The sequence below is a fragment of the Lepidochelys kempii genome, chromosome 27 (genome assembly GCF_965140285.1).
Source record: "Lepidochelys kempii isolate rLepKem1 chromosome 27, rLepKem1.hap1, whole genome shotgun sequence".
In the NCBI taxonomy this organism is placed as follows: Eukaryota; Metazoa; Chordata; order Testudines; family Cheloniidae; genus Lepidochelys; species Lepidochelys kempii.
Genome location: NC_136406.1, coordinates 16,250,088 through 16,271,698, shown reverse-complemented (window position 1 = coordinate 16,271,698; position 21,611 = coordinate 16,250,088). Strand labels below are relative to the sequence as shown.

Genomic DNA, 21,611 nt, shown 5'->3' with positions numbered 1-21,611 from the left:
AACTGGAATGTCTTAGGAGCCCATTCCGACAAGATTTCCAGGCAAATTTTTGAGTTAGGTTCAGAGAAGCATCTGACGTTTTGGGTGTCTCTTCTACAAACTCAAACTCCAAACTTTTTACATTTTCCCATCACTACCTGCTATACTAAGTTCCTATTTAAGTGGAAATTAGGTCTTTCTCCTTTGGTCCCGTACAACATGAAAGAACAAGTGGAATGTAGCAGCAAAGCAGTTAGTAACACCGGGCCAGATCTCCAGTTAATATCAACTGGCCTAGCTTCATTCATTTATACTACTTGAGTATCTATCCCTTTTTTGTTCTTAGAAGCATTCATAACAGCTTCATAGGAAGTGGTGTTTAACATGCAGTTAAAATTCTAAAGCTTGTTATAAAAATACTGACATTTAAAAAGTCTGTTTATTAAAAAGACACATGGGAAACCCAACCCTGTTCGGGCCTTTAGTACTCTGTGTAATTCAAGACGCTCTTCCCACCGTAGACAGGAACACACAACATATTTACTGAGAGATTAGACAGAGGCAGAGCTGGTCCAGCTCCACACCTCCTGCTGCTGGCCACACCTCACTGTTATAATAATAAGAAGAAGGGGGTAAAAAGAAGACAAATAACTGAACATTTTATGCAGTTGTTGTTCAAACAACAACAGTGTGTGCAGACACATAAATAGTTCAGAATTGACCAAGAGGAAACACATATTTAATGATGACACAATCCTGTTGCTACAGTCATTCACGTAAGGGAACTCCCACAAGGAAAGGCATAAAAAAGGCTTAGGGAAGGTTGAGAAACTACTCAGTCGATGCTAGTAAGTCAAACATTGTGTTAGATCCCTAATAGATGTGGTCATGAACTCCAGTCAAGGCCGTTTCCAGTTCTCTTCTGGATCCCACAGGGGTAGTGCAGGGTGTGATTTGTCCCTGCTAGGAAGCTCCTACAGACCTTCAAGTGCACATGGAGGGGCCGCTGGCACATCAGACTCCATTTCCTCCACCAGGCCCCTCTGGCTGGCCTCTGGAGTGGGAGTATCTTGGGGAGCTTTTGGCAAGAGCCATGGGGATAGCATCTTTCTGAGTGGGAATGAGAAACAGACTATGCAAAACCTGAATGACCGTTTGGCTGCTTATCTGGAAAAGGTACGTTCTCTGGAAGCAGCTAATGCTCAGCTGGAGAGCTGTATCCTGGAGCGGCACAAGAAGAGGTTTCATGAAAAGAAACATGACTTCAACCAATATGAGCAAAATATCACTGACATGCAAGGACAGGTAAGTCAGAGCTGCATTTGGCTATGCCATTCTGCATTCCCCCTCTGTAGAATCCGGGTACTCCTTCAGGCTGGCAGCCCTCCTTTACAGAAGCATAAATAAAATATTAGAAACATTAATGAAAATAGTTACCAGATCTATGCATAAAAGTTCATTGTGCACTCAAGGACGCAGGAGGGGGATAGGAAAGGGTGGAGGGAAGGAAAAGAGAGGTACGTCAGTCTGTAGATGTCTGTGATATAAAGAAATTAAAACGCTGTCAAATGTTCTTTTGTTTTTAACCTGAAGTTGCAGACAGATCTGCAATTTCTTGCATAACATGTTCTCATTGAATGCCCAGTGTGGTAAATCACACAAAGACAAATTGTAAAGCAGGAAAATGAAGAGATTGCCTGGCTTATTTCAAAGGGGGAGAAAAGCAGGTTGGACTGCCTAGGACTATTGGAGCAAGGGGAAGAGCTGGCCTATTGTAGAAAATAGGAGGATGTGGGGGTTAAAAGTTCAGAAAATCTGCAAAAAGTCATTCATGAATGCCCCTTCAGAGCACTGACAACGGTGTTACAAATCTTCCAAATAATCCAAATCTTGTAGGTTTTATATCGAAAAACCATAAATGTCTAGTGTGTAGTCTAGAAATATGAGTCAGTCAGCAGATGCCATATAGAAACCATTACCTACAACTGTTCGTCCTCCTATCTAGAAGTTCCTTGCAGCAGGCTTTGGCTATACCAAAGATACCCATAGCCAAGTAATGAAATCATTCCTGAAATCACATGCAAAAATGATGTCACCAAGATTCCCAATATAGCACTTTTGAAGGGAATAGATTTTGCAATGCCTTAGGAAATAACAAACATAGAAAAGCTCACAATATGTTTGTAATGGAATGAGTAGAAATACACATTCACACAGGCTATGTATTTCATTCACTGATTTCTGTGGCGGTGGAGCAAGGAATCATAATGAGCATATCCAAATAAAACAGAAAAATGAAATGTCCATTCTAATTATGAAAACAGCAAATACTGACAAATATGAAAACTGACAAATACTCTTTGGCATGTTTTCACTGTAACTAAAAAGTGAATTTATGGTTCCCACCACTATTGCATATTAGCGTTCAACAATATGTCTTTCAAACTCATGTATCTAAAAATGTAAGAATAATATTAATCTGCATACATAATAAAACCTAATTAACTCAGTAATCATCCTGTGACTAATCAAAATAATTAACTTTACATGACCATAAAAGGCAAGAAGCAAAGCTACTCAACAATGCTATGACAGGTTTCAGAGTAACAGCCGTGTTAGTCTGTATTCGCAAAAAGAAAAGGAGGACTTGTGGCACCTTAGAGACTAACCAATTTATTTGAGCATGAGCTTTCGTGAGCTACAATCTGCTGCAGTTTCCACGGCATGCATCCGATGAAGTGAGCTGTAGCTCACGAAAGCTCATGCTCAAATAAATTGGTTAGTCTCTAAGGTGCCACAAGTACTCCTTTTCTTTCAACAATGCTATGTGTTTAGTTTTTAAATGGCACTTTTTGTTTGGAATGGGTTAGGATTTCTTATGATCTTGAGAACTTTTTTCCAGAGATACCTGAACATTGGCATTAACTGGCACCTTTGCTGATTTACGGTAGGGAGACCTGGGACTGAATAAACATGGATAAAACTTCCTTCTCACTGCTAAAGGTGTTCCCTTCAGGCAGAAGATGAGGGACACTGGCCCCAGGCAATGCATAAGGAAAGCTAGTTCTACTGCTGCCTTGGCCTGTTCTTAGGATAAAAACAGGTCATCAGTCTCCAGGCCTGTCAGTTCCTCAGTGAATTCATTTTAAAAGAAAAATATCTCTAAACCAGAGATAAATACTTGGTCTCCAACTAAACAGATTTTCTCACGTCTTGTATGAGAGCCCAGAGAAGTTCTGATTCAGGGGAAAAATCCAGACCTACAGAATTCACCCATGCCAGAACCTTTCTTTAGAAAGGAAAAGAGAAATTAAGAAAGATGAAAAGACGCAAATCATAGGATTGATCAGGATAAAACTCTAAGTGAGGGAAGCACTGTACCACCAATATAACTCTTGTATCTACCATTCACAGTTAAGGTGGGTTATCCAGTAGTTACTAGCATCAAGCCTCTTAGACCAAGTATGTATTATTTTATTAGTATATATATTTATATACCATTCATAGAGGAGGTGGGATATCAGATGGTTATTTACAGTGGGAGCCTCAGACAGCTTTAAACCAGAATTTTCGTTTACTCTGGAAGGAACACCAGCTAACCTCATAATTGCCACCATTGTGAAGGTCAATGAAATAAATATTTATTAATCATAATGAATTAATCATGTATTAGTCAAAGTGCCCATGTTTTCTGATTGAATGTGGAATATGTCCAAAAAGAACTTTTCTGAATATCTATCATACATCCATAGAGCAGTAAAATGGTTATGGTATTAGACTACTGCTTGCAGATATTTACTGCCTGATGATGCCTCTCTGTTGAGGACTTTACTGCTATTTTAGCTGTATGCTCTTCATAATCAAGATCCCTCCTTACAATAAAACCTGGCATTTTCAGTTTCCTAAGCTAACAGTTCCCACCTCCCACCTCAGTGCATATGGTACAAATGATACAGGCCTTTCAGCATATTATCTAGTGCTTTGTCAAATCTACCTTTGCAGCCTCAAACAATAGGGTTTAGTGTTGGCATTAGAGATGGAAAGTTGTTAAATTATGGCTGTTTCATGCTCACTGTAACACAAATTGAAAGGCTCAGTCTACTTCTAAGCAGATAGATGTCCACATTTCAAAATCAGCTGCAACTAGCCTTTTAGATGCCACGGACAGAGTCTCTTTTACACTAAGCCCTTACAATGTCATTATTTTTATTGTTGATTTGCTATATTATAAAATGGTTACATAACTCAAGACACTAATGGACCTTTCTGATCGGCTCTCAATTATGCTCCTCCACAGTATAATCCATAATGCTCGGGAAATGGGTTCAATTATTTTCTTTATTTTCTTTATTTCTTTTCCTTGCCAGCAATAACAAACCCCAGATGGCCCAACATTTAGGATATTATTGTACTTCTCAGCTGGCCTTCATTATGCCTTAGGGCAAAACCTGAAATGTGCTGTAATTGACCAGGAATGTACTGCGTATTCTGTATTATTGATTGATTAATGCATTCCAAGGACACCTTGATTTTTCCATTCAAAAGTCAACCTGGAGCACTTCAAGATATTTTTGTCATGTTTTATTTTTCCTGGTTTCTTGCTGACTAGGTGCAGAAAGTTTTATTTGAAAAACTACTGGGAATTCACTGGATAAAGCTATTTCTGATTTTAGGAATATTTTCACCTTTTATTGCCATCTAAATGTTTAGTAAAGGCTGAAGTGAGAAATTTCCCTGTGATTACCTCTTTTCTCCTCCTCCCCCTTAATTAGTAAAAGACTTGATATGTCACAGTTCTTAGTTCATGCTAATTATATATTAAATTAATGGTTTTAAGTGAACTGGATTGCTTTTAAGGATTTGGAATGAAATACTGAGCCTTTCACATTCATATCAGTGTTCAACCTATCCCAGGTTGGTGGTGACTGAAAGCCATTACCCTTTGATGGCCCAGTACCTTCTGTAAAATGAGCTAGTGCTCTTACTTCTCTTCCTTTAGAGCAGGCTTCCACATCACACAAGCCACCACTGGAATTGTCACTAACTAATTTCACTTTGCTGGTATTCTTAACATGGGCAAGAGATGACATTCAGTGAGACTTAGGTTCCTAAACACCTAAGTCACTTTTGAGAGTGGGGCTTAGGCTCCTAAGGAGTTACATACACCTAAAAATCTTTGAGGATCTGGGCCCATTTGAAATTTTTACTAAGGGGCATTTGAAAATTTTACTCTAAATCCATTCATACGTCAAACAATAGGAACGGTAGAATAGCGAAAGATATCCACTATATGGCATATCTGTGGGAACTTAACTTAGTGTCTGTGGTTTACAGATTGAGGATGGCAAGATCACCAATGCCAGTATTCTTCTGAATATCGATAATGCTAAAATAGCATCTGAAGATTTGAGTCTCAAGTAAGTTCTTTCTTGGCTTCTTCATATTTGTAAGGAGGGTGAAAGGAAATAAATCCAGGCTTTGTCCCTGATAATATAATAAAACTTGTTTCTGGTGAAGTTCTTTGGTGACATCTGATCAATAAAATGAATGTACAGCAAAAATAATAGAGAGATGAGAACTTAATGTTAAAATTACAAATGATTGCTGAACAATCACGAGTCACTCTGTTTATGAATCGTAGATCAGGGCCTGAAGAGCAGGTTTTACTGCAGGTGTTTAATTCCTATCACAAAAAGTATGTATAGACGATAAGGCTGAATACAAATTAACTCTGGTCTGCACCTCATCCTCTCCCCAAATTCAACCAAATTATTCTGTCTCCTATGGTCTTCAGTTCATTCTTCCTGACCCCTAGCATGCCCCTCTCCCTCACTACCTTCTGCTGGTCTTCACAGTGAGGTTGCCACAATAATTGAATCAGTTCCTCATGAACCACTCGTGTACCATCTCAATGGGCAATAAATAGTATTAAGAGACTTTTTTCAGGAAAATCTAAGAAACCTGAATGGTTTAATTTGAACTGCAAACTTCCAGGCAAATATATGCACATGCGGGAATTTACATTATTGTAGGCTAGTTTCTGATGGACCCTGAACAGAATCTTCCATTCAGCAAAAGAAGCTCAGTCACTTAAGTGGCCTAGCACTATAAGGCAATATTTTTTAAAAATGACTTTTTTCTTTTAAGACTCAAAAGCCCAAGTCACTATCCCATACATTCTCTGTGCTTCCTTTCACTTCATTACTGGTTACCAAAATATTTCACTGAGCGGCGCCACTAAAAATTGGAACTGTGAAGCTTCTTAAATGGAAGGGAATGATGTGCAGAATAGTATTTCTGTGTGATTATCGCATTCTGAAGAGAGTCTGGTGAATTAGTTGGAGGAAACATTAGTTGACCCCATGAAAATTAGAGGGAGAAAGAGATTTTGGTTTCTCTTATATCTGAGCTTGGGGAGCAATCAGAGAATCAAAGAATCATAGAATCATAGAATATCAGGGTTGGAAGGGACCTCAGGAGGTCATCTAGTCCAACCCCCAGCTCAAAAGCAGGACCCATCCCCAATTAAATCATCCCAGCCAGGGCTTTGTCAAGCCTGACCTTAAAAACTTCTAAGGAAGGAGATTCCTCCACCTCCCTAGGTAACGCATTCCAGTGTTTCACCACCCTCCTAGTGAAAAAGTTTTTCCTAATATCCAACCTAAACCTCCCCCACTGCAACTTGAGACCATTACTCCTTGTCCTGTCCTCTTCCAAAGGTTGTTCCAGAACTGAAAGTAACCGCAGTACAAGTTTCAAGTGTTGTTTTTGTCTCTTTTTTTTTTTTTTTTGCCTCGGAGGTGTCAACTTCCTAAATGTGGCTAACTTGAAGAGTTTTAAAGGATATTACTAGCTAGTTTTTAAGCAATTTTTACACATAGTGATTTCACCTGGACTGTATGGCAATCACTCTGGGGCAAACTGCAGGAGACATTAAATTATAGATGCTGTTTTAATATCCCTAATAGCAATTTTTTTCTGAGTTTTGAAACCCCTATTTCTAGAGCTGTGCTAGTCACAAACAAGAAAATTAAGAAAATGCTATCTTGGTCATTTCCCTTTATCATATAAGGCAGTGGTATGGGGACATTTCATTTTAAAGGATTTCTAAGAAATAGCAAAGAATATGTTTTCAAAGAGCCTACTGTCTTGTGATTTGCCCAAGCATTTGCTTCTCTTTGATGCTATTCATAGAGAACTCATGAATTGACCTGTTCTCAGCATGCATGTTTTGCCTCCTTTTTCCTGGTAAAGGTATGAGGCGGAGCAGTCTCTCAGGCAGGGAATGCAAATCAGTGTTGAGAACCTGCGTAAGGAACTTGACAACCTGACCATTGTCACGACAGATCTGGAACTGGAGATTGAAGCCATCCAGGAAGAGCAGATCCTCAGGAAGAAAGACCATGAGAAGGTAGGAGAAATCTAGACCCTAAAATCCTAACTAATACAGTTTTTCTAATGAATGGAGAAGTTTGTGTAATATCTACATCCTAAAAATGAGGCAGATAATTCAAGGCCCACTTGTGTTCCCACTGAAGTCAATGGGAGTCTTTCCATTGACTTCAATGAGAGTTGGGTCCAACCCAGAGTTTGCATTATACATGATCTAATGGATTGGGATTGGACCTCTTTAATTCTAATCCTAGATAGGACAATGACTCACTGTATGTCCTTGGAAAGTTCATTTTGCCTGTTTGCCTCTCATTTACCCCACCTGTAAAACGAAGATAATAAAACTTGCCTATCTTACAGGAATAGTGTGAGAAATTATATAATATTTGTACAGTGATTGCAGATGAAAACCACTGAGATTATTCGCAAAAAGAAAAGGAGTACTTGTGGCACCTTAGAGACTAACCAATTTATTAGAGCATAAGCTTTCGTGAGCTACAGCTCACTTCATCAGCATCTGATGAAGTGAGCTGTAGCTCACGAAAGCTTATGCTCTAATAAATTGGTTAGTCTCTAAGGTGCCACAAGTACTCCTTTTCTTTTTGCGAATACAGACTAACACGGCTGTTACTCTGAAACTGAGATTATTATTATCATTAGCTGATACAGCACCATTCATATTTAGGGTTAGCAAAGCAAATACTAGCAATGTGGTGAAATTATTTCAGATTATATATTGTGATTCCTAATGTATGAAATGATTGTTACTGGTGTGTTCGCCCCCAGATTTACCCTCATACTCTGGATATGTCAGTTCTGCAAAGGAGGTTGCTTTGAGATTTTGGTTTCATCTGAACCCAAAGTTCAGAATGAAAGTTTGAAAGAGATTTGGGCAAGAATGAATACAGATAGATCAAAATTGAAGAAAATGTTTGCGCAAATCCCTCCCAAGTGAAAATTAATTACTTTTCCAAAGCTCTAAACACAGCTAAATAGATAGCACTTAATGTACTTAAGCCTTGACAATTAAACTTTACCACTCTTAATTCTCGCTTTGTTGTTGTGCTGTATATGTTGCTACCTCCACACAGCACTGTGCCACTGCTTGACAACATGACATTTTCATGCTGACTGCTGTACTGTTGTCCTTAGGTACCAAGTATCCTGCTCAGTGATCATCGTTTTTTAAAAAGTGGAACAGAAATCCAAAGGGTAAATAGTAAAAGATCAGACTTCGATTGGCTGACTCACTTGTGTACCCAGAAATATTAATGAGCTATATTCTAACAGTTTTTGGAAGCAGGACAACCAAGAAGGATGTTACTGTGTCCAGTCAGTCTGCATTTCAAATGCTGTAGTATCATATCTTGGAGTGTTACCATTTTCAAAAGCTCCCCAGAAAAAGTATTTAAAACATGAGATTATGCTACACTGAAGAGAATTTTACCAAACCTGTTTGACTTGTGCTATAATTAGGGTGTTTACAGAGTAATTATATGTTTTAATTTGACTGCTCCTCTAGTAATTACACGGAATTTTTGTAGTCTTCTCCTGTAAACTTGGCTATAGTTTCATAAATACTATGTATTCTCTGAAAGGTGAAATTAGAATTAGAGTTGAATGAATCTGGATGGTTTCAAATTCCATTCAGATAAACATCCAAATGTGGCAATACTTCATTCAAGTGTCTTACTTCTAGAAATACTATGAGAACAAGTTTTTTGTTGAATTCTCTGACCCAGTCCTACATGCACTGAAGTCATCAGGAGCAGAAGCAGGCTGCTGGTTTTGGCCATGTCAGATACACCATGACATTACCTATCCACAATATTTAATTAAACTTTACTGAACCTCCCAAAAAAGTTTTGAGCTCTGGTTTGAGTCACATTTTAGATAAATTTCAGAGTAACAGCCGTGTTAGTCTGTATTTGCAAAAAGGAAAGGAGTACTTGTGGCACCTTAGAGACTAACCAATTTATTTGAGCATAAGCTTTCGTGAGCTACTGTGGAAACACAGTATGCATCCGATGAAGTGAGCTGTAGCTCACGAAAGCTTATGCTCAAATAAATTGGTTAGTCTCTAAGGTGCCACAAGTACTCCTTTTCTTTTAGATAAAGATATACTGGCTCTTATTGAGGCCAGACTAGTTTGCAGACCCATAAGAACAACTGAATTTATCTAGAAAATCATCCATCTCAAGTGGAGAACAAACTATTTTATCACCCAAGAGGTGGTCTTTCCATGGAATCATGTTAGTGGATGACCTGGGGGAAGTTTGCATTGCTCTTGTCCATGCTGTACCTGTTTTGTGGATATAGAGGACTTCAGTCTCCAGGATTCTCAGTAGAACATCTTTCACCAACAGAATATTCATTTTAAAAAAAGCAATCAATAGGTCTTGCAGATTGTCTGCACCAGTCTCTGGTGAACAGAAGCCCCAGCAACCAGCGAGGTGGGGATAGCCACATCTCAAAAGTATTGGTATAAAGATATCAGAATGAACAGCTTGTCTATGGAGGCATACTTCCAGCACTAGGTTCTCTGTTAAGTATGCCAACAAAGCAAGAAAGTGGGGGAGGGGTTTGTAGGTTGTAATGAGGCAACCTTTATAAGAGTTTAATATTTTGACTGGTATGGGTGTGAGACTAGTGAAGTAAAACTGATTGGATCTGTCATCTACACTGTAAAAAACCCCAAAGCATTCTTATTACATGGAGGGCTCCACATCTGCCTTGATGGCTTGTCATATATTTTACAGATTAAATATATCTTGTGCTGTAGACAAACAAAAATCACGTACATTTTTTAGGAAATGAACTCTTCCATTATGGAATTTTGCAATAGGAATAAAATCAACTTCCTTTCCAGCCAATCGGAATTCCCTAATGGTTTGGGAGCTTCCATGATTGTCTTTGTTTCAGCGGATTCTGCACAATAATTTACTCACATTGTCATATGATAAAATAGTGTTCCAAAAGGTTGGGTCTGGAATCAGTCAGACGAGTAGATGCAAAAACCCAGATGTGTGTGTTCCCTTATTATACATGAAGAGTCAGCGCAGGCAGTGCGCTTTCCTGGCTGACCAGAGAAATGGTATGAAAATACAAGCTTTTAGTAAGAAGTTAAGAGACCACAAAGCATAGGTAGGTGAGAGTCTTTCTGCAGGAAGTCTAAAGTAATAATCTTTTTTAAAAAATAATTTAAGAAGATTGCTCTTTTTAAATTAAATCACTGTGTGTTTTAGGATTATCCAGGTCAAACTAGTATGATATAAGCAATTGTTAACTGTGTGTATAACAATTAATTCACTATAAGGAGACTAATCTTTTAGTGCTACTTACTGAAAATAGGAATGAAGGGGACAAGGTGAGAATGGGGAATTCTTTGTCATCATTTTCATAAATGTGTCTTATTTTCTCTTCTCTGCTAATATGAACAGGAAATGGGTGTGCATCATTCATCACAGGATTTCAAGGTCAATGTGCAAGTGAATGCAGTGCTGCAAGAAGATTTGGCCAAGATTTTAGCAGGGATAAGAGAGGATTATGAAGCCATTATTGAAAAGAACCGCCAAGACCTTGAGGTCTGGTACAAAGAGCAGGTAACAAAGGAATAATCAAACTTCCTTCTGCTGATTTCACAGAGTCCTATTTTCATAAAAGATTGACCAGTATCAATTACTTTTGCTCCACAGACTGCAACTGTGTCCCCAGTGGCAAACATCAGCCCAGAAGAAATACAGAGCAAGGAGGGTGAAATCAAGAACCTGAGGCGAACTTTTCAGGCCTTGGAGATTGAGTTGCAGGCACAATTTAGCAAGGTATCTTCTGGGGAAATCAATGGCAGGTCACTTTTTATCCAATAAGTTTTCCAGGAACGCATACCTTCATCCAGATTCTGCCCTCATTCACACCCATGCAACGACATTGACTTCTATGGAGTTATATATAAATGAAAGTAGAATTTGACCCCTTTTTCCTATATTTAAACCCATGGACACTTGCAAAGAAGACTGTTACACGGTCACCACATAGAAAATTCATTAGATACTTCCCTTCTTGTGACTGCACATGGAGGAAACAGGAGGAAATGGGTGAGATGACCTGGAAGCCAGCCAGCAAGGTGCTCCAGTCGGGGGGAAGGGGAAGGCTGAGGAGTTTGCCTATTGGTCCAAATGTCAGGTCTGGAAGATCATATGATATGTGAAATCCTGCTACCAACAGTCACACACGGTAGGAAGAATATTGGCTGAAAATCTTAAGAATTCCTCAGATTTCCCAGAGATTAAAGCTTCTGTGTCCATGACATGGCAAGCTTGGAGTAATACTGTATAATAAGAGGAAAACTGACAAAATGGTCCAAGAAATGTCTCATTTACAAAATATAAAAGTGTATTTTACAACTCCAGAGAGAGGAAATCCGTAACTTCTAAAGTCAGTAATCTAAGGTTAGAAAAATTCTATGTGCCATTGTATAACATGTATATTTGCCTCCCTTTTTTAAACTAATCAAAAATTATCCTTTGTGATTTGCTAACACCTCAGATATAATCTTTCCATTTAGAAAATTACATCATAAAATGCACATTTGGTGTCAACTTATTGTTTTCCTTTTCATTTTAGACCATTGTAAAAACAAAGAGTCAGAGGAATTCTCATAATTAAGCTGAAAATATAACCTTAACATTTCACCTTTCTAAAAAAAGAATTCTGGATATGTCAATGTTATGTTAATAACTTTTCCAGAGGTTATTAAGAAAAAAATAAATGACCTGTGAAGATCATATTAAAAAGTTATATCCAGAAAGAGGAAATATTTCTAAGATTTAACTTGAGATTTATTTATGTTTACTTAGTCCTTGTGGACACCAATTTCAGATTGATTATGATAGTTAATGTCTGAGAAGGGCCTGACTGATCCCAGTATGAATGCAGTTTTACGCCAGTGTAATTCTGTTTAAAACAGGAGCTACACTGTTGTAAAAGTGAAACAACATGGTGGTTAATCAGTCCAGAAAAGTGCTAAGTATTATTATTACATTACTGCTGTTGATAAATTGTATAATCAATTGTTTGACCACACTGATGCATTATGAAATATACTCTAGACACCAAATAACCAATGTCAGTCAGGTTTATTAATATGGTACAGGGAAAAGGTTCTATATGATACCAGGCTACAAAGAGCCGTCCTGTGTAGCAATGTCACATTCATCGTACATAGATGGTGTGCTCTCTGTGCTACACTTTTCAGCTGGTATTATTTATAGGATGATTTTACAAGTTACACATCTCTTTACACATCACTAAAAATCTAATCCATCAGTTTGTCTCAGTTCTCTAACTTGTTGTTCTGTCCCTTCCTTATTTTTTTTTTGGAGGGGGGGGGTTTGGGGGGGGGGATACTAGCATTCCAGGTACTGGTCAATGAAGGTACTTCCCTAGCATGTACTAAGACATGGAACAAATTGTACCTTGATTTTGCAAGTTTCCTTTCTGTTTGTGCCAATTGCCTACCTAATCAAATGCAAAGAGTTATGGTATACTTAGAATACGGTAACAGGATTATTGTATAGGCCAGTTTAGTGTGTATCACTGTTACAATATTTGTGCTTAATGTTATTATTGCTTAATGCATAGATAGATAAATACATATGCTAGCCAGCATATATTAGTCAACAATGCAAACATTAATTTTTGTACCTTTTTGTGAGGATTGTGCATAATTATGGAGATTGTCAGAGTGCAAGTCAGGTGGGATCAAAAGGCCATTCCAAGATTTCCTTAAAGACCGACTCAGTTACCCTTTGAGCATGGAGAACAGAGATGGGATGATTTAGGCTCCACTCCCGCAATTATGCACATGCAACACTTTATTCATGTGAGTAATCCTACTGATTTCAATGGAATTACTTACATGAGTAGTCATGAATGTAACTTAAATGTTTGAAAGACTAGAGCCTTAAGTTTGGAAGCTCTTCTGGTTAGGGACCATGCCATCTGGTATTTTTGTACAGGACACACTATAGGCACCTCACAAATAATTATACTAGTATTGTTATTTTCTGCTCTTCCAGAAATATGCCCTCGAAGGTACCTTGGCCGAGACCCAGGCTCACTACACATTTCAGCTCCAGAATATACAACAATTGATCTCCAACTGCGAGGAAGAGCTGAGTCAACTCCGCCAAGATATCAAGTGCCAGAACAATCAGTATAAGATCCTCCTTGGGATCAAAACCCGCCTGGAAAAGGAGATTTCCACTTATCGTCAGCTCCTGGAGAGAAATGTTGATGGGTAAGATAAAGCTAGCCTAATTTGGGTAGAGGAGAGGGGAGTCCTTATGTTTATGTAATTTATTTATTTGTTTACTCAGTACTTGTGGGCACCATGAAGATGGTAGTAAACATTGGTATTTTTATGTGTATGGACCATAATAAAATCCACATGAGACACTTACTGCACAGTGAAACTTGCATCAATGTTATTTTGATTAACTAAATTTATTTAACAAATACCTGCATGTATTGCTCTTGTCTAGTAATTGGGATACTTTAATTATAATAATATTTTGTATTTGTATAGTAACTTCCATCCCAGACTCTGAGTACTTTAGAAATATATAAAAAAATAAATTCACAATATCCATGTAAGGTAAATACATTTAATTAACTTGATTTTATAGGTAAGGCAACCAAGGCGCAGACAAGAGAAATGCATTACACAAAGCTAGAATCCACCCTGTAGTAACTGAAGCATCTCAAAGTCTTGTAACAGAATGTGCTGCGTATTGTCTAACACCCAGGCTAGATTCTTCAGGGCTGTGATAATTTAGTTATTTTGTTAAATACTCACTCACACACACACACACACACACACACACAATGTAACTAAAACAAAATTGTTACTATGTTCTTACACTGTGTATGATTCAGTTGGACTCAGAAAAATGCATAGTTTTTTTTTTTTATTTTCAGCTCTTATTTATTGTCTAAAAAGAAGAATGGAGATATGTTTGGATAATCATCCAAATTCACAGTTGCCTCCATAGCGCATCTCTGAAGTTTTGCCCCTCACTAATGAATTATCTATTCTATCCATTCTTTGACTTCTATGAATCTCTGCATTCAGAAACCTCTTAGCTCACAGTTCTTTGTTCTGTCAATTAAAATACACAACTTGCTTCAAACACATGAAACCTGGCCATTAACAAACCAGATGGAGGAAGGTTATTAGTAGTAATTTACAGCTCTGCTACTGAACCTCCCAGAGAGCACTCTCCCTCCAAATATTGAACTCCTTATCAGAAACCACAATGGGCCCAACACTAACCATTTATAGGACATGATGAAAGATGTTGCTTTTGAGGAAAAGTAACAGTAAAAAACAAAGGGGGGCATTCAAAGTAAAAGTGGCTGGACCTAAGAGTAATGAAGAGCAAAATCCCTCATGGTAAAAAATGCATGTGGTCAGTTTTTGTTTTTGCCCCTTAGATATTGGTATGATGGTCACATTAGAAATACCATTGATGGATATATGAATGGATACTTGAACTGAGAACATTCATTTATTTTACCTTCATTATATTACCTTTACAGAACAAAAAACTTTGAATCAAGCACTAAAGGTAAAAACTACTTATTTTGTTTTCTATAGTAAATACCAATCACATTCACTTTCAGTAAAATTTATTCCTGTGTGGAGGGTCTATGCAAAGCTTATGCACCACTTAAGTCCCACTTAAGCCACATTTTGATATGGTTTAACTGGTGCATATATGTCTCATGCAGGGGTGAATTTCAGTCAGTTTGTCTACACTGCAACAGAAGGTGTGATTAGAGTGCAGGTAGGCATACCTGTACCACCTTTAATCTAACTACTCCAGCTAAAAGTAACAGTGAAGCTAGATGTGGGCTAGGAATATGAACACATAAACGTGCACCCAATCCACTCGGGTAAGAGCTTGCAATGAAACCAGTCGTCACTGCAGCGTCACTGATATTTTTAGCTGTTCTAGCTAGATTAAAGTTAGCATGGGTATGTCTACCTGAGCTGCAATCACACCTTTTTATTGCAGCACAGACATATCCTCAGTGTATGCTGCTGTGTCCACCAGCTTGTAGCCATTTCTTGGTACAGACTTCGCCAGTTACTGAAATACTTTATCCACAGCTGAAACTCTAGCTCAGGCCCTCATGGTCCATAACAGGAACAGCAGCTCCACAAGGCAAGCTAAAAAGTAGCAACCCCTTTGGTTTTAGCCAGTAAGTTCTGGGCTGTTTGTGCCAGGTGCAAGTCAATGCTGTCTCCATATCTATAGACAACATTTTCTTTTTAACATTTCTTTTAGACACATTAAGACACTTTGGTTAGAGATGTGGGCAAGTATCTCTATTTATGTGACAGGTTTCAGAGTAACAGCTGTGTGTGTTAGTCTGTATTCGCAAAAAGAAAAGGAGTACTGGTTTATGAATGTTATAATTCTTGACATCTGATTTGTGTCCAAACTGGACAGTCTCTACGTAAAAGAATAAATGGACACAAATCAGATGTCAAGAATTATAACATTCATAAACCAGTCGGAGAACACTTCAATCTCTCTGGTCACGCAATTACAGACATGAAGGTCGCTATCTTAAAACAAAAAAACTTCAAATCCAGACTCCAGCGAGAAACTTCTGAATTGGAATTCATTTGCAAATTGGACACTATTAATTTAGGCTTAAATAGAGACTGGGAGTGGCTAAGTCATTATGCAAGGTAGCCTATTGCCCCTTGTTTTTTCCTACCCCCCCCCTCCAGACGTTCTGGTTAAACTTGGATTTATGCTGGAAATGGCCCACCTTGATTATCATACACATTGTAAAGAGAGTGGTCACTTTGGATGGGCTATTACCAGGAGGAGAGTGAGTTTGTGTGGGGGGGGGGGGAGGGAGAAGGGTGAGAAAACCTGGATTTGTGCTGGAAATGGCCCAACTTGATTATCATACACATTGTAAGGAGAGCGATCACTTTAGATAAGCTATTACCAGCAGGAGAGTGGGGTGGGAGGAGGTATTGTTTCATGGTCTCTGTGTATATAATGTCTTCTGCAGTTTCCACAGTATGGATCGGATGAAGTGAGCTGTAGTTCACGAAAGCTTATGCTCAAATAAATTGGTTAGTCTCTAAGGTGCCACAAGTACTCCTTTTCTATTTATGTGATAACCTAAAGGTGAACTATCATCACTCCATTCTGCGTATGGGAAAAAATCTGCCTTTGTGAATTGGTGCCTAAATACTCAATGTGCAAGCACCAAGTGGTTGTGTTTGTTTTGCATAAAAGGTGCATACTAATTTTTGCAAGACCAAATAGCTGTGTCCACAAAGTGACAGTGAAAAACCTGAAGCTACGGCTGACTATTTAGTCCTAGAAGGGTCAGAAACCAGCATTAGAGACTGGAAATCAGTTTGTACCCTGCTTCAATACCAATTTAAAAACACAGAGCGTAAGAATGTTGCCATGTCAAGCCAAAGGTGAAACATACAGAACTTTTGAATAGCCGCTCAAACAGAAAAATTTCACCATTCACATCACATACCAGAAACCTATTTATGAACTATACTACCCCAGAAAATCTCTTCATGGCTAGGCCAGGTCGGGGCCAAAGAACATATAGGATTAAATTGTCAGCTGGTATAAATCAGAATAGCTCCAATTACTTCAAGAGAATTATGACAATTTACCATATGGATCTGGCCCATAAACTATGTACAAAAGCAAACTTTCCCCTGCTTAGTTTCTTTTCTGTACTCCTCTTGCCTAATAAATCTCTTATTTATTTCCATTCAGAACATGCTGGAACGACCAGTCGAAAGATCAAAACAATCACACAGGACAGCGTGAATGGGCAGGTGGTGTCCTCCACCATAAATGAAATTGACCAGCAGATGTGAAGCAAGGGGCATACTAGGCCCTGGCTCTACCAATGGCCTAATATGTGGCCTTGGTGCAAATCTTTCATGCTCTGTGCTTCAGTTTCTCCTTGTGAAAAATCAGCATAATACTGACCTTCTTTGTAAAGCACTTTGAGATCCACAGATGAAAAGTGTTATATAAGAGCTAGATGGGTTTTTTGTGTTTTTTTTTAAAGAAAAATTCTTTTATCCACCAAGACATGGAAGAAAAACTAGATAATGAAAATGACTTGGGAATGTTGGTATTGAATGTGGTATACATTTCTCACCAGTGCCAGGAATCTGCTGACCTTCTATAATTGACATATTGTTTTCCAAACTGACTAACTTAATGTGAATTTAATAATTTTCCACCTTCTCTGTCAGCCACAATTACGTTTTATCTTTTACAATAAACCTCATGACCTGTAATAAACTCTATTCAAATACTTTCGCTGGTAGTTGTTTTTTTATATTAAAAAATTAGAGGGAGGCAGATCCAAGAGGCCTGAAAACCTTGTGTGTCTTGGGCAAGCGTGAGGCTGGATGGTAACATCATCATCAATCATCAAAATAATCAAAGAAAAGGGTTGACACTGTGCACAAAATCCTACACTTGCCATGTACAGTAACTCCTTGCTTAACTTTGTAGTTATGTTCCTGAAAAATGCGACTAAGTAAAACAATGTTAAGTGAATCCAATTTCCCCACAAAAATTAATATAAATAGGGGGGGTTAGGTTCCAGGGAAATTTTTTTCAGACAAAAAAGTGTGTGTGTGTGTATATATATGTACATATATATACACACACACAGAGTACACGTTTTAAACAAAATTTAATACTGTACACAGCTATGAGGATTGTGAAGCTTGGATGAGGTGGTGAAGTTAGAGGGTGGGATATTTCCCAGGGAACGCCTTACTGCTAAATGATTAACTTGCTTTTGGCTAAGACCTCAAGGTTTAACATGTTGTTAATGTAGCCTCACACTCTATAAGGCAGCATGAATGGTGGGAGGGGAGACAGAGACACACACCCTGTGTGTGGGAGAGAGAGACGGAGAGAGAGATGCGCATTGACCCGTTTAGTACGCTGACCCCACTCTTAAGTACATTGTCTTATTAAACCGATCAGGAAGTTGAGACAGCAGCTGCTGCCCCAAGCTCTCTGTCTCTCTCCGTCTGTGTCCCCACCCTGCTCTATATGGAGAAGGGGTAAGCGGGGTGCAAGAGCAGGGGGACACGCTGACATTAGCCCCTCCCCTTCATCCCCCCGCACAGCAAGCAGGAGGCTCCTGGGAGCAGCTCCAAGGCAGAGGACAGGAGCAGCACATGGCAGTTGGGGGAGGGAAAGCTGAACTTCGAGCAATGGATAGCCTGTTGGGCAGCTGCTGCACAGGGAACTTAGCAGAGTGGGGAGCTGATGGGGGGGCTCCGGTCCACCCTGGTTCCAAGCCCCCAACAGCTAGATCCAACGGGCTGCTCTTCCTGCCAGCAGTGGACAAAGCAGGTGGCTGCCAAACGATGTCATAAGGGAGCACTGCACAACTTTAAACGAGCATGTTCCCTAATTGATCAGAAACGAAACAACATTAACTGGGATGACTTTAAGTGAGGAGTTACTGTATATAAACAAGGTCAATTAGGCATTTCCTGTGTACAACTTTTTAAATGTCAGATTTTAAATATATTACTTTTAGCATTATTTTAAAGTATATTTTAATGAAATGCCCATTCTGGAAATAGAAAGCCAGTACTTGTGGCACCTTAGAGATAACAACTTTATTTGAGCATAAGCCTTCGTGAGCTACAGCTCACTTCATCGGATGCATGCAGTGGAAAATACAGTGGGGAGATTTATATACACAGAGAACATGAAACAATGGGTGTTACCATACCCACTGTAACAAGAGTGATCAGGTAACGTGAGCTATTACCAGCAGGAGTGCGGGGGAAAAAAACCTTTCGGAGTGATAATCAAGGTGGGTCATTTCTAGCAGTTGACAAGAACGTGTGAGGAACAGTAGGGGGAGAAATAAACAAGGGGAAATAGTTTTACTTTGTGTAATGACACATCCACTCCCACTCTCTTTATTCAAGCCTAAGTTAATGGTGTCCAGTTTGCAAATTAATTCCAATTCAGCAGTCTCTTGTTGGAGTCTGTTTTTGACGTTTTTTTGTTGAAGAATTGCCACTTTTAGGTCTGTAATCAAGTGACCAAAGAGACTGAAGTGTTCTCCGACTGGTTTTTGAATATTATAATTCTTGACGTCTGATTTGTGTCCATTTATTCTTTTACGCAGAGACTGTCCAGTTTGGCCAATGTAAATGGCAGAGGGGCATTGCTGGCACATGATGGCATATATCACATTGGTAGATGTGCAGGTGAATGAGCCTCTGATAGTGTGGCTGATGTGATTAGGCCCTATGATGGTGTCCCCTGAATAGATATGTGGGCACAGTTGGCAACGGGCTTTGCTGCAAGGACAGGTTCCTGGGTTAGTGGTTTTGTTGTGTGGTGTGTGGTTGCTGGTGAGTATTTGCTTCAGGTTGGGGGGCTGTCTGTAAGCAAGGACTGGCCTGTCTCCCAAGATCTGTGAGAGTGATGGGTCGTCCTTCAGGATAGGTTGTAGATCCTTGATGATGCGCTTGATTTTAGTTGGGGGCTGAAGGTGATGGCTAGTTGCCTTCTGTTATTTTCTTTGTTGGGCCTGTCCTGTGGTAGGTAACTTCTGAGTACTCTTCTGGCTCTGTCCATCTGTTTCTTCACTTCAGCAGGTGGGTACTGTAGTTGTAAGAACGCTTGATAGAGAGCTTATAGGTGTTTGTCTTTGTCTGAGGGGTTGGAGCAAATGCGGTTGTATCGTAGAGCTTGGCTGTAGACAATGGATCGTGTGGTGTGGTCTGGGTGAAAGCTGGAGGCATGTAGGTAGGTATAGCGGTCAGTAGGTTTCCGGTATTGGGTGGTGTTTATGTGACTATCGCTTCTTAGCACTGTAGTGTCCAGGAAGTGGATCTCTTGTGTGGACTGGTCCAGGCTGAGGTTGATGGTGGGATGGAAATTGTTGAAATGATGGTGGAATTCCTCAAGGGCTTCTTTTCCATGGGTCCAGATGATGAAGATGTCATCAATGTAGCGCAATGTAGAGTAGGGGCATTAGGGGACGAGAGCTGAGGAAGCGTTGTTCTAAGTCAGCCATAAAAATGTTGGCATACTGTGGGACCATGCGGGTACCCATAGCAGTGCTGCTGATTTGAAGGTATACATTGTCCCCAAATGTGAAATAGTTATGGGTGAGGACAAAGTCACAAAGTTCACCCACCAGGTTTGCCGTGACATTATCGGGGATACGGTTCCTGACGGCCTGTAGTCCATCTTTGTGTGGAATGTTGGTGTAGAGGGCTTCTACATCCATAGTGGCTAGGATGGTGTTTTCAGGAAGATCACCGACAGATTGTAGTTTCCTCAGGAAGTCAGTGGTGTCTCGAAGATAGTTGGGAGTGCTGGTGGCGTAGGGCCTGAGGAGGGAGTCTACATAGCCAGACAATCCTGCTGTCAGGGTGCCAAGGCCTGAGATGATGGTGTGTCTAGGATTTCCAGGTTTATGGATCTTGGGTAACAGATAGAATACTCCTAGTCGGAGTTCTAGGGGTATGTCTGTGTGGATTTGTTCTTGTGCTTTTTCAGGGACTTTCTTGAGCAGATGGTGTAGTTTCCTTTGGTAACCCTCAGTGGGATCAGAGGGTAATGGCTTGTAGAAAGTGGTGTTGGAGAGCTGCTTAGCAGCCTCTTGTTCATATTCCGACCTACTCATGATGACAACAGCACCTCCTTTGTCAGCCTTTTTGATTATGATGTCAGAGTTGTTTCTGAGGCTGTGGATGGCATTGTGTTCTGCACGGCGAAATCCAACTGTAGAGAAATCTGCCTGTAAAACCCTCCTTCCATCAGTCAGTATAATTAAATTCCTCTTTTTCATCTATAGTTCAGGCAGTTTGTCCAGATACCGCCTTCAGCCTCCATCTCTGAATTCCCAAGTTTTCTCTGTAATCTGATTAATCCAACTGTAGCAGGGTAGTCACCCCGCTCCGGCGCTGAAGGGGTTAAAGGAGCCCTGGAGAGGGATGTGGCTGCAGGAAGAGGAGTGAGAACAGCTGTGGGAAGCTGAGTGAGTAGCTGACCACAGCTGTAGCCAGCTCAATCAGGGCCCAGCTGGCCCTTATAAGAGGGCTTTGGGCCAGCAGCAAAGGAGTCTTACTTTAGCCCTGGAGTAAGAAGGCTACTTGCCTGAGAGTGAGGTAC

General features: G+C 39.6%; 1 protein-coding gene and 1 long non-coding RNA gene across 2 annotated transcripts in view; one reads left to right on the top strand and one right to left on the bottom strand.

The window, feature by feature from the left end:
• Positions 1-21,611, bottom strand: part of LOC140903888 (uncharacterized) — a 315,051-nt gene that overhangs the window by 189,471 nt on the left and 103,969 nt on the right. The gene's annotated exons all lie outside the window — the stretch shown is intronic.
• KRT23 (keratin 23) lies at positions 829-17,308 on the top strand. Its single transcript, XM_073325578.1, has 8 exons — positions 829-1,284; positions 5,314-5,396; positions 7,234-7,390; positions 10,812-10,973; positions 11,067-11,192; positions 13,449-13,669; positions 14,971-14,999; positions 17,205-17,308. Exons 1-8 carry the CDS (start codon positions 868-870, stop codon positions 17,306-17,308), a joined length of 1,299 nt encoding a protein of 432 aa, XP_073181679.1. The 5' UTR covers positions 829-867.